Genomic DNA, 13,210 nt, shown 5'->3' with positions numbered 1-13,210 from the left:
AGTAAGGGGAAACAAGAACCCTGAATGAACCCAGGTGTATTTTCCAAGAGATACTGGAGTGGTTACCTTGATTAGATACAGTTTAGTCTACTACCGGTTGTCCTCTGTATGATTCTAAACGTAGCCCAACATTTGGTTCTACAAGCTAAAACAAAATTAAAGTTTGCTATATCAAAGATTGTTTGAGGGTTTTTTTGTTTGTTTTGTTTTCCTAAATTTAATTTATATGTAACACTCTGTTCTGGAGAAAATGTTATTTTGATTTTTGTCCTGGTCTTGGAATAAAACAAACAAACAAAAAAAACAAACCCAAAAGACAAAATTGAGTTGGAATTTTAGGAAATATTAATAATTCTGACTTTATGATTGATTTTTTCTTATTTAGTTTATGTTGATCTAAGAAATTAAATCAAGGTAAAAATGACTGAAGGAAAAGATCTATATGCTTTTCATATTAATTTAATGAAGAATTGATAAATTATACAAAATCCTACTGAATAAGTTTTGTTTTCCTTTTTTTACCTTTGATAAATGTTGGGACTAAAATGGCAATCAAATGAAAATGTTTTGCAAGTCTCTCAAATAATTTAGTAAGTCTTTAACTTTTATTTTCTCTGCCTGATTCTGCAGATCAGGGGTAATTCTCTGAGGGCAGCCATGCTGGAGCCTCTGATAGTTGGCTCCTGTGCTTGCAGGACTTGCAGTGTCTAAAACCTTATTCTCCCCTAGCCCTTTTGCTTGGCTAAAGAAGTGAAACAGATGAGAATCTCTTCAGATATATTTGTGAAACAAGATTTAGGAAACAGCTTTTCGGAAGAATGATGTTTACATTCAGAGAGAAATGAAACATGAGCAAAGAGAAAAGCTTGGGAGCTAAACAAAGGCTCACAGCCATGTTCTGAAAGCAGGGACTGTCTGACTGCAATTTTTTTCAATCCCAGCTGTGACAGCCATGATAAATGTAGTGGAAGTATTTGTGGAGAGGAAGGCTCATAGAAGTAACAACATGAGAGGAAAAAATTGGTCTTAATTAGCTTTCTTAATAAACTATTAAACATAGAATTCATCACTTAGATGAATTAACAGTTATGTTAATAATGAAAGTTGACTTATATGTGGGTCTATAGATCATAATAAGTATCATTATTATTAATAATGACCTTTGATCCCAGAGCCCAATATGAAAATTCTGAAATTTTGCAAGCTCCCTCTGTGAAATCTAGAACCAGTTCAAGTATGTCTTTTCATTAATTTAGCTTAAGTCACAAAGGGCTCAACCTAAGCAAAGATAATAATAAGTACTTCTAATTACTTTCTGTATCCATACCAGGTGAGTGTCACCTTTTTCACTGTGGATACTGATCAATTAAACCAAGCCCTACGTAGTTAGAAAAAAAATGCTGAAAAAAATCCTTACTATATCGCATGTTTCAATGGCTGCATTTCTCTCTTTTCACCACATGATGGCCGTTGAAGTTTGTGTTTTCCTTAACGATCTAGGTAGGTGCCTATGTTTACATTTTTTTGTTTTTTTCTAAAGGTGTGGGACTATTCTACTGGCCAGTTAATATATCAGTCAGCAGTATTAACAGGTAAGTTTTCTTTTTTATATATACTTTTTCCTAGGGAAAAAAATATCTCTCTAAACAATAATATAAAATTATTATGCAAGTGTTTGGTTGATTTAGTGAAAATAATTCTAGTAGACAAGAAGTAGTAGTAAATGTATTATCCTTTAAAGCCAGTAGTAAATATATTTTCCTTTAAAGTGTGCTTCTGGGTAGATAGTTTTAGTATACTTTCACAAACAGCTCTTTCTGTATGGAGTGTGCATGTAACTGTTGCCATTTACTGAGATATGCAAATGGAGGTCTCTTGTTTTGTAGGTACAGTTCCACTGTCTGAGTACTATGTGCTTGTTTTCTTTCATGTTTTGTATGTGACATGCAATAAAACACTATACCATATGTAGATTTATTAGCAGTGTCTGCAGTTGATGACATATATTGTCATCTCCTCCAATAGCACTTTTCCCTCAGGAGCCACATGGTTTTCAACAGGACCTGCTCGAACTCCCTGTTGGCTGTTCCTGCTTGTGGTGCTGTTAGTGATGATTGGAGCACACTTTGGGAGGACGAGCTGCATGGAGATTGGTTGTGAAGCTTTGTGCATGCATATTATTGAGTGATCTCACGTAAACTAAAAGCGAAACTCACATAGCAGAAAAGGAGAGGAAGAAGGGGTGATTCCCCCCTGGTTGCTTGTGACAATTGCTTCCCTTGAAAACCTGCCTTAACCACAGTATCGGGGTTTGCAGGTGCAAGGCCATGAGAATAACAGCATGGGAACAAGGAAAAACTACTGCCACAGGGGCTCTGAAAACCGTGCCATAGCAGCTTGGGTGAAAGGGCGCAGAAAACCACTGCCACGGCAGTGTAGGTGAACGGCTGCAAAAAAAACACTGCCATGGCAGCTGGGGTGAAAGGCAGGCCACATACCTTGGCAACACAAAGGCTAACGCACATAAGGCATTGTGCAACTGTAAGAATTGCAGTAAGGTTTTTTTTTCACCCATCTTTATGAATAGGAGAATTCAATTTTGAATCATGTATTTTAATTAAATATCTGATTTCTGTCTACTCTGGAAATAATTTTATCTTTTTTTGAGCAGCATTTCCTTTGCTAAGTCTGCTAATTGATGAAGAAAATAAACAGATTATCACTGGATGTGCTGAGGGACAGGTAAGAATTACCCATTAAACTTAGTCTGTATGTCAAAACAGTCAACTATTATTAATGTATCTGTCTATAAAAAAGCTTCACATTCTGCATACATTTTTCGAACTGTTACAACTACTATTTTAGTAAGCATAATTCAGCGCTTTGAGAATAACCCATATATGGTATATTACTATATGGTCTATTACAAAATGGAAACTTTTTCCTGAAAACCAGGAAAGTTTTTAAGAGCATAGTCAGTGATTATATAAGAAGAGTACACTGAGAGGCTATAAATATATCTGTTTTAAAAGGAAAGAAGTGAAAAATAGTATTCTCCTATTTTGGTCAAAGAATGAAACACATCACAATAAATGGAAGGGACTATGATTTCAGCATATTGGAATTCTAATCAAAATGCAATAAATGTGAATATGCATTTCACCTCCTCTTTAATTTAATGTTAAGAATATATTTGCATGAGATTTTTCAACTGTTTTCCTTCAGTGTTACCATTCAGTGAATTGTGAAGAAAATAAAAGATTTAACTATAGTGGTGCCCAAAAAGAGAAAGGTATAAATGAAATTTATATAGATGACTCAGTGAGCAAATACATGCAGATTACCTGTGATTTTTAATTGTGGGAAATAGTCTGTTTTTTTCAAAAACATGGGAATTACATATGCAGTTCAAATTGATAATGGCTGATTTTGCTAATATTGCATATATCCTTTGATAAGCTTAGAAATGCATATAATTGAATTTCTGATGCAAGGTGAGATTGCAGCTACAAAAATTCATTAGTTGCATCAACAGTTTTAAATATTGGACCTTTAGTTTGTATTCATATAAGCTTTATGTTTAGATTATTGCAATTGCTTTTTCTTTTTCTTGCAGCTGTGGATCTTCAGTTTAATCAGTGATCATAATTACCGTTGTGTAGCACATATCAACTTAAAGAAAGAGCAAGAGAAATTCTGTAATAAAGTGTGGAAATCTGGAAAAGAAATAGGTAGCACAGTACTTCTAGAATGCTGTTTATGGTATATTCAATATATGTTATTGGCTACTGAGTGTGTGCTTTTTATACCATGAGAATTTATTATAAGTGGTAGAGTTATGAGTCTCAGACTGTGGCATGGAATTCTTACTGCAGATGATATGAAGTTGGGTATTGGCATATCTGGAAAGAATTATGCATGTATGTCTGTAATAAAATCTTGGCCAATGCATCTGTTTATAAAACATTGCACAGTGTATTAAGTATTTGTTTTTTATTGAATTCATCAACTAAAAATTCATCCATTGTCTAAGTGGAGTACCATTTCTCAGTTACCTTTGAAGCTTCTAGGAATTTCTTTTTTTTTTTTCAATCCATACCAGTGCATCCATGATATGATATTTCTCTGTCTGTGGTATTTCTAGTGGTATAACAGAGTATTTATAAGTGTTTAAAGACTGCACTGGTAACCTCAGCAAGGTGATTCCATGTTCCTAAATGAGGCACTCAGACTACCTGCACACTAGCTGAAGTGAGTTGAGGTCCTCCAAAAGGCAAGCAAGAGGGAGCTTTCTTTAGGGAAAGGGAGATCTGTTTTCCCTTGCTTGCTCTTTTTCTGCCTCCAGAGACTGTTGTATTCTTAGCTGCCTAGTAGTCTGGCTTCAATAATCCTAAGGTCCTAACCTAATGAGAGAGACTGCTACATTTCTTGTTATTATTTAAAATATATGGATGTCACTTTCATCTTTGGATGTTTGAAAGAGAGTTATGTAGCGTCTGTGCCTAATGCTGGATTCGGTGCTAGTAGTTCCTAGGTGTGAACTGCACGTGCATAATGGATTGGAGACTCTTTGGGAGGATGAAACTGAGGTGGCTTTCCATCTTGTTTTTGGATTATGTTGTAACTTTAGTGTCAAAGGAATTTGCAGGCTAAGTGGAAAGGTACCCAGCGTATTTAAGGGTTGTTGGAATGTGGTTTTCAGAGTCACTTTTTTGAGATGAACACACCTAAATTCTGCCAACTCCTCTTCAGTCCTTAAGTAGGTTCTTTGGATTTTATCTCCAGGTATTTGAAAGAAGACACTACTAAAAATCACATAATAATGAGGAAAGATATTTCAAGATGTCTGGCTCTTGAGATATATCCATCTTTTGAAACAGAAACTTCTTGAGTGTGGTCTTAGTTCATGCTACTTTACTGTTTCCAATTCTCTCTTAAATTCTATGTGTTTCCCTTATTTCATTGTGTTTTGATAACTAGTATTGTTGATTGTCTTTCTTAGGTGAAGGGCAAAATACTTCCAAGCTTTGCAAAGCAAACAACATGAGACCAGAAGGATCAGTAGAAACATCATTGCCTATCCTTTTAATTGAACACTGTGACTTTTTAGTATGTTTCCATAATGAAGAAAACATGTAAGTCCTTTAAAATTCCACCAAGTGTTTCGCTGGAATCTGTTCCTAGGAGTTCCATTGGTTCTTGGATTATTTTCACTGTAACTTACTATTTAAAAAAAAAATTTAAAAATACAATAGGAAAATCAAAGAATGTATTTAATGATCTGCAAGTTTTGGTGGCCTACTCTAAGGCAGATAATATACACAAACTGATAAAAAGTTAAAACTGGTTTCTAGTCCGAAAGATAATTTTATAAAAATGGCATTGGGAATATCCATTTTAGCATCTATTGATACCATTTGATCAGGGAAGATCATTTAAAAAAATAATTAAGAAGCCAATTAGAATTAAAAAGCCAAATTTATTTTTAGGAAATAAGTCTGATGCAGTTACTGTGCCTGTGACAGTTTGCCTTCCAAATTTAAATAACTTTTGAACTACATAACTTGTTCTAGCCAACCTTCTGTCAGAAAGACAGACATTTCAAAGCATGGTATGTTTAGTCCTTCCCATGGTATTGGTTGGCCAGGTAGAGGAGAGATACCTAAATTAATCTTTATATTGCATTTCTTTCCTGAAAAGAACTTTAATCATGTTATCAGGCACCTGGTGATCTGTTCAGGGTACTGCCACAAGAACTGTCTCATAGAACAACTTGTTTTTGTTGTTATTTAGAATTGGCATTTGGATAAATTTCTCAGCCACATTCTGTTTTAGGAAACCTTTGCCCTATGGTGGGTTGTGCAGGTATAACTCATTAATCCTCTGGCTAGATATATAAACAATTTTTGATAAACAGAGAACAAAAATGTCCGGGAGTCCTGGATCATTTTGTTTGTCTTCAAGTCAAATTTGAAGTAATTATTAACAGTTATTTTCATGATGCCTACATTTTCAGAAGGACTATCACTGAGAGGAAGGAAGTGGTGATTTTTAAGATGTACATCTCAGATGTTAATGGAATGTCAGAACTCTAGGACCAGAAGATGAATTATTACAGTCAGTCTTACTGCTTGTATAATACCACTCTCAAATCATCAAAACTTTGTCTTCATCAAGACTATAGGTTTGATTTGAACTACAGCACATCTTTAAAGATGGCTAGTTTTCCAGTGATAAAGAATCCATCATGTCCCTAGTTAAGTTGTTCCAGCAACTGACTCATTCAATTTCTGATCTGAATTACTCTCTTTTCACGTACAATTATTGGCTCTTAGTATGTTTTTTATTCTGATAGTCTAGAGCCAGCTACTATCAAGTTCCCCCCTTGCATGGCAAATTATAGCTCAGGAACAAGTTATCTCTACACTTCTGGATAAAATAGTCTGCACCTTGTATAAGGCGTGATTTTTGTAACATTTTTAACATTTGCTTTTGAACTTTTTCTGAAATTCAATCTTATTTGTTTTTCAATGCTGTTTTTGGACATGGTTGCCTGAAATGGATCCACAGTAATATGTTAATGGAAATAATTTTCTGAATTGAAACCACATCACTTTCCAGTATCTGCCTGATCCTGTGTGGCATTGAACATCTAAAGACTTTTTACCCATTTGGCCATCACATCACAGTTGGAGGTTTTGTTCTGCTTGTAAACAACCATGACCATTAAATTCTTACTATTAATCCAGTTCCATTATCTTTTGGTTTTAGAGTTTGGTATTTAGAAGTATTTTTCTGTTTAATTTTAAAATTACCATGTGCTGTTTTTAGCAGATGATTCAGATTTGTCTGAACTGAGCAATCCGTCATTTACCACTTTTCCTGCCTTCAACAAAGTGCAACAATGGAACATTTTTGCATCACTGACATCCAAAAAATTATGGGTCTCACACTTCCCTAAGCTTTTTGATATTGAGTAATTTCATCCCAGTGGATGGCATTTTATTATTGTAAAGTGGGCATGAGATCAACTTCCTGTATATATCACTTGATATCATTGTTCATAGTAACTTGATAGTGCCACTTCTTTATAAGTAATTCAGAGAATTCACAAATTAAATCAGTCTGTTACTGCCATGCATGAAAGTAGTGCTAACCACAAATAAAACTATACAGAGCACATAAAAGTATAACAAACCAAAATTGAAACTGTCTTTCTAGGTCTGCTTTTTAAAGTATTTGACAGTTCCCGTGTTTTGTTTGGGTTTTTTTATATAAGAAAAGTATCAAGCCACTGTGGTGAGTCTTTTCATGCCAAGTTTCAGCTTTATATTTTTCCATACCCTTACTTCAACTCTTGTGGTCTGACTTGACAAATCAAACTGATAAGTCTACTCACTCTTATTTGGAAAATTTATTAAAATGTTGATGTCAATTTTTATTTACTATGGCATAAAAGTGTTTTTAGTTTTTGAGAATGACAACCATTATTTTGTTATAAACATCTTATCATGCTTGATAACATTTTTCTTCTGTGAGGGTGTTTACTGAAATCGTAACCAGTTGGTCTTCTCTCTGGTGTTTGCAAAGGCTGGATTTCATTACCTAACTACAATACTCCTGTCACTAAGCACAGACTGAGACAGACATTCCAGGCTTGCCTGGGGTTTTTCCCCCCTTAGCTTATGCTGGTTTTTCTCTTCTACTTTAACTATGTACAAATAACCTTAATTTTCACTGCTTTTTGTGTGTTCAGGTGGTAAAAGTAAAAATATATGTGGATTTGCCTCTTTATTTGAATTTACTCCTTGTGTATACAGTACTTTTACAGCATCTCCCAACTGTCACAAACCAGAGTAATTTTTGAAGAAAAGTATTTCCTACTCTGTTTTAGACTTACCATGAGCACTTACATAAAATCAAGGACTGTGCCCTGTTCTTAGTTTTCAAAACTTGACCAATTTTGATTGAAACTTTTTACTTTGATCTACAGATTATAAAAAAATGCTGTAAACTTAAAATATTTTTTTAATGTGGTTTATTATTGTTGTTTTACTGGGACTGGGTAACAAGTATTAAAAAAACCCAGTTGCTTTATCTTTTATGGTAATAAGAAAAACTTCTTTATCATACTCAGAATTTTTTTTCTCCTTTTTTAATAGATATTCCACCCTGAATACTAGCTATTTTTGGATAGGAAGCTCTACTGGCTTGTTAATAATTAATTTGGCAAACTTTGAATTAGAAGCTTTTTTATCTTACAAAGGTATGATTATAAGATATCTGACTACACCATAATATGATTCTTTCCTTGGTTATCTGATATAAATAGTGTAAGGATTAGTTTCTGAAGTAGCAGAATATAGTAGAAACTAAGTGGGTTTTTAAAAATATTTTTTCTAATTAATTTTTGTATGTTTTCCTGGCACTGTTGACTTGCCTCAGAAGATATGTTGGCACTAGATTTCCGTAGTGGCTAGCAATGATTTTTTATTCAATTTGGCTGTTCATGAGTGTTAAATACAAGGAATGTTATTCTACTCCTACTTTACAATGTGGGGATAAGGTAGAAGGATATACACTGAAGGTAGTGGGTTATGGTGGTGTCAGATTAGTGTAAGTAATTTTTTTTCCTGTTTCAGACATGATAGTTTTTTCTTTTGAAATCAAATACAATTTTGTAGCATTGTGTTTTTGTAAAGATTACAGTGACCTCAGCATTCGATTTGCCGGGTCGTGTGCATTAACAAGGAAAGCTGTTAATGGAAAGGTAAGTATATAGTAAACATTGATTTAATGAATCTACATTTCCAGTTATTGTCAATAAATATTAATTACACATTTTGTTTACAGATTAATGTGCACGTTTGTTTTGCTTGATGTAAATTACACAGTAGTTTCTCTGGAGAGGGTTGATTTTTCTTTGTGGAATCTAATAGTTTAAATAGCTGGGTAGAGTTCAAGCTCTCACAGTTTGTGTACTGTCCAAAGTGATTAATAAGCAAAAGGTGAATTGTTTTTTATAGTGTTCAGTGTGTACCTTGAATGTCAAGAACTACCACTGAGGGAGCAGAGGCAATATTTTAGGGGAAGAAAGTTATAAGCATTGTTACACCTTGTTTCTCAAACAAATGTTAGGATGAACTGCTTGTGAATCCTTCCAAGAAATCTGTGAAAACTATTTGAGTTGTGAGAAAATTTCAGTGGAAAGTCATTAAAATTGCTTTTGAGGAAATGAAAGGCATTCTTGACTGTATACTCCATTTTTGATGTTACAGTTTTCCTACAGAACTGAGTTCAATCTAGGCCTTTCTACATATTTAACATAGCAGTGTTTTGTTTTAAAGAAGTATTTTGTTTTAAATTCAGCTTTTAGCATGTTCTCAGCATGTCTCTGTGATGTGGTTTAACCCCAGCCGGCAATTAGGCACCACGCAGCCACTTGCTCACTCTCCCCCAGTGGGATGGAGGAGAGAATCGGAAGAGTAAAAGTGAGAAAACTTATGGGTTGAGATAAAGACACTTTAATAGGTAAAGCAAAAGCCGTGCACATAAGCAAAGCCAAACAAGGAATTCATTCACCACTTCCCATGGGCAGGCAGGTGTTCAGCCATCTCCAGGAAAGCAGGGCTCCATCACACGTAACGGTTACTTAAGACAAACACCACCACTCTGAATGTCCCCTCCCTTCCTTCTTCTTTCCCCAGCTTTATGTGCCGAGCATGATGTCAAGTGGTATGGAACATCCCTTTGGTCAGTTGGAGTCAGCTGTCCCAGCTGTGTCCCCTCCCAACTTCTTGTGCACCCCAACGTACTCTCTAGTTGAGCAGTGTGAGAAGCAGAAAAGGCCTTGGCTCTGTGTAAGCACTGCTCAGCAGTAATGAAACCATCCCTGTTATCAACCCTGCTTTCAGCACAAATCCCAAACACAGCCCCATACCAGCTACTGTGAAGAAAATTAACTATATCCCAGCAAAAACCAGCACGCTCTAAACCAAACTTTCTTCCATATGTGCTTCTCTTCTAACAACTCTTACTGAAGAAATATTTCTATTGTAGAAGGTATTGGAATTTCTATGATTGTAACATATGCAAGTCTGTTAAAACACATATTTAAGCAACATAAGCACATTTTTGGAGGACAGCATTAACCACTTTTTACTGTTTAATTCATTGCAATATTAAACCCATGAATATTTTGGACTAATTTTTGTGAATGACAAAGTGATTTAATTTTCTATTATAAATGCTTCAGTGTTGGAGCTTAAATTATGAAATAAATGGAGTGTTATCTTATGGTATAATTGCTGCAGGTTTTATGCTTGATCACCTCAATGTTTGAAGATGTGATTGCTGTGTTGGAAGTTAACGTTGCTGCATTGGTGAGAACTCAGCAGAGTAATTTTCTCCTATGCGGAAAGGAGGGCAGTCTATCAGTTATTGCCAGGTACAGAATAAATAAATGTTTTTTTCCTCTGAGCTGGGTTATACAATTATTTTCCTGACACTGAAGTGCATCAGATGGTTTTGTGCAGTACTATTTGTTGACATGGTTTTATTTTACTTGTTTCCCTATCATGATTTAGTTGTATTGAGTGGGAGAAATCACAGAATCACAGAAGGTTGTAAGGCAGATCATCTTGTCCAACCGCCCTGCACAAGGAGAGCCACCTGGAATCAGTTGCCCAGCACCATGTCCAAATGGCTTTTGGATATCTCCAAGGAGGGAGACACTACAACCTCTCTGGACAACCAGTTTTTCCTGGTGTTCAGACAGAACCTCCAGTGTTTCAGTTTTTGCCCCTTGCCTCTGGTCCTTTCACTGGACACTGGCTCTAAAGTTCTCCTTACAGCCTAGTGCATAGGGTGGTTCCTCCCCTGGTGCAGGACTTTGCAGTTCCCCTTGTTGAACTTCATAAAGTTGCTGTCAGCCCATTTCTCCAGCCTGTGGATGTCTCTCTGGATGGTAGCACAATTTTCTGGTATATCAGACACTCCTCTCAGTTTTGTGTCATCAGCAAGCACGGTGAGGGTACACTCTGCTCCTTCATCCAGATAATTAATGCAAATGTTGAATGGAATTTGACCCAGTATCAATGCCTAGGGTACTCCACTAGTTACTGGACTCCAACTAGGCTCTGTGCCACTCATCATCACTGTCTGGGCCTTGCTGTTCAGCTGGTTTTCAGTCCACCTCACTGTGTGCTCATCTAGCCCATACTTCATCAGCTTCTCTATGAGGATCTTATGGGAGACAGTGTGGAAAGCCTTACCGACATCATGTACCAAGCTGGTCATTTTATCATAAAAATTTATTAAGTTGATCGAGCATGACTTCCCCTTGGTGAATTCATGCTGACTACTACTTCCTTATCCTTCATGTCCCTGTCAATGATTTCTAGGAATATACTGACATCTCGAAGACAATAAGAAACCTACAATATACACTGAAGTGTAGTGCACATTTCAGTGCTTATAATAAAATCATCAGTTAATATTCACAGAAATAGCATTTAACATATAAATGCAATAGTCTGTGAATCTAGTCAGGGTCAAAGCTTGTCTGTATTGCTGGGTATCTGAGCTGATAACTAATCTACTATGCCTTGTTTGTATTTATGAAAATCTCACTGGTATCACACATGTACATACACACATGCACACGAATAGCTAAAAAGAAGCTGTGATGTCTTTTCCTAATCTAATGCTTTTGTCCATTGCACTGATTGATTTTTGTGCTTGTTTTTATAACTTAGGTGTTCTTTATTGACAAATTCTCCATTGTGTAAAAGTTCAAAGAAAAACATGAAGGAACCTTCTAGTAAAACACTTGGTAAGTATAAACCAATCTTGAAATGAATTAATAAATTTTTATTTTTAATAACAGCAACTGATTTACAACTGGCTGGTGCCTAATACAATCAATATATTGTTTTCTGTTTTAAACATATATTGCATTATATTTTTATTTTAGTAGGAAGAATTTTATAGTTGTAGTATTTCATATCCTCCATATATATTTGAAGTGAAAATCGTGGTAATTCTTTCAAAAACAATCCTCTGAGAATGTTCTGTGGATTGTAGAAGAGTTAAAGAGTGTAGAACGTTTACATTTTCATAAGTCATTCTTTTTCCATGCAATATATTTTTCTGTATAATTTGTCATTTCTCTTTTAACTTTGGTTACCTGTTTTAGTTAATTTTATTATCCTGAATAGTCTTTTGTCAATACCTGCAAGTTTAGGAAGTTAATTTTTGCCTCAATATCCTACTGTTTTAAAAAAAAATCTGACTTCCAGTTGCTGTTGAAGCACTTGTAGGTTTTTTTGCTTAACACAGTAAATCTAAGTTCAAAAAATACTTACAAAATAATTTTTTCATCATGACCTTTTCTTTAGGAAAGATGTAAAAATACTGGTAGTTGTAGACATGTAGAAATAATTATTTTTACTGTATTGATTGTACTTGTTAGACCTGTTAGAATGTCAAAGGTTGTATCTTTAGTGTTGTATGATATTCCGAAAATGCATCCACAGTGTTTTAGCTAGAATTCCAGGCTGCTTTGGACACCCAGCACTGATACCTGTGCTACCCTTGTTGACACCTCACGCTCAGATAGATTAGGTGCTGTAAGGAAATCCTATGGCCTCTTATGGCACATGGTACTGTGAGCTTCCCAGGAAGGTCCCTTTTCTGCCTCATCACTACATAAAGAGAAAGGATAGCTGGTGGGAGTCAATGGAGCTTCTATCCTCAGCAGAAGTAAATGTGTCCATGAGGTCACTCCCAATGCACCTGAACATTTTCCACGGGAATATCAACAAGATTTCCCCCTTTACAGCATTTATTTGATTAGTGTGTTTTTGCTGATATGAAATGCTCATACTTAGTTTTGGGCTGGAGGCTGCAGTCCAGGTTTCTTAGTACAGCAGTGTCAATGCAGACATTAATGACTTAAGCCACGTAAACCCACAAACATTTATGCGTACCCACCAGCCACCCAGTTAATAATCTTTTGACGCATTCCATATTCCAAATATAAGGTGTGAATACATTATAGCTAGTGCATATAAAGTCTAAGCATAAAATAGGCCACTAGAAAACACATTTGTGAATTAATGATGAAAAAAGTTCCTCAGAAAAATATACTTGTTAATTCAAAGTTTAAAGAAGTTCCTACTCATTGATATTATTGGAGGAGGGATGTTAT

General features: G+C 35.3%; 1 protein-coding gene across 1 annotated transcript in view; it reads left to right on the top strand.

Moving 5' to 3' along the window:
* Window positions 1-13,210, top strand: part of WDR27 (WD repeat domain 27) — a 127,127-nt gene that overhangs the window by 5,666 nt on the left and 108,251 nt on the right. Inside the window, exons 5-12 of the mRNA XM_054819477.1 lie at window positions 1,541-1,592; window positions 2,672-2,742; window positions 3,617-3,731; window positions 5,003-5,135; window positions 8,163-8,266; window positions 8,703-8,770; window positions 10,314-10,447; window positions 11,757-11,833. Coding sequence (XP_054675452.1) covers window positions 1,541-1,592; window positions 2,672-2,742; window positions 3,617-3,731; window positions 5,003-5,135; window positions 8,163-8,266; window positions 8,703-8,770; window positions 10,314-10,447; window positions 11,757-11,833 — 754 coding nt within the window. The remainder of the gene's footprint in view (window positions 1-1,540; window positions 1,593-2,671; window positions 2,743-3,616; window positions 3,732-5,002; window positions 5,136-8,162; window positions 8,267-8,702; window positions 8,771-10,313; window positions 10,448-11,756; window positions 11,834-13,210) is intronic.

This window comes from Grus americana, chromosome 3 (genome assembly GCF_028858705.1).
Source record: "Grus americana isolate bGruAme1 chromosome 3, bGruAme1.mat, whole genome shotgun sequence".
Lineage (NCBI taxonomy): Eukaryota > Metazoa > Chordata > Aves > Gruiformes > Gruidae > Grus > Grus americana.
The sequence above is the reverse complement of the archived record's forward strand: the minus strand, read 5'-3'. Positions and strand labels throughout refer to the sequence as shown.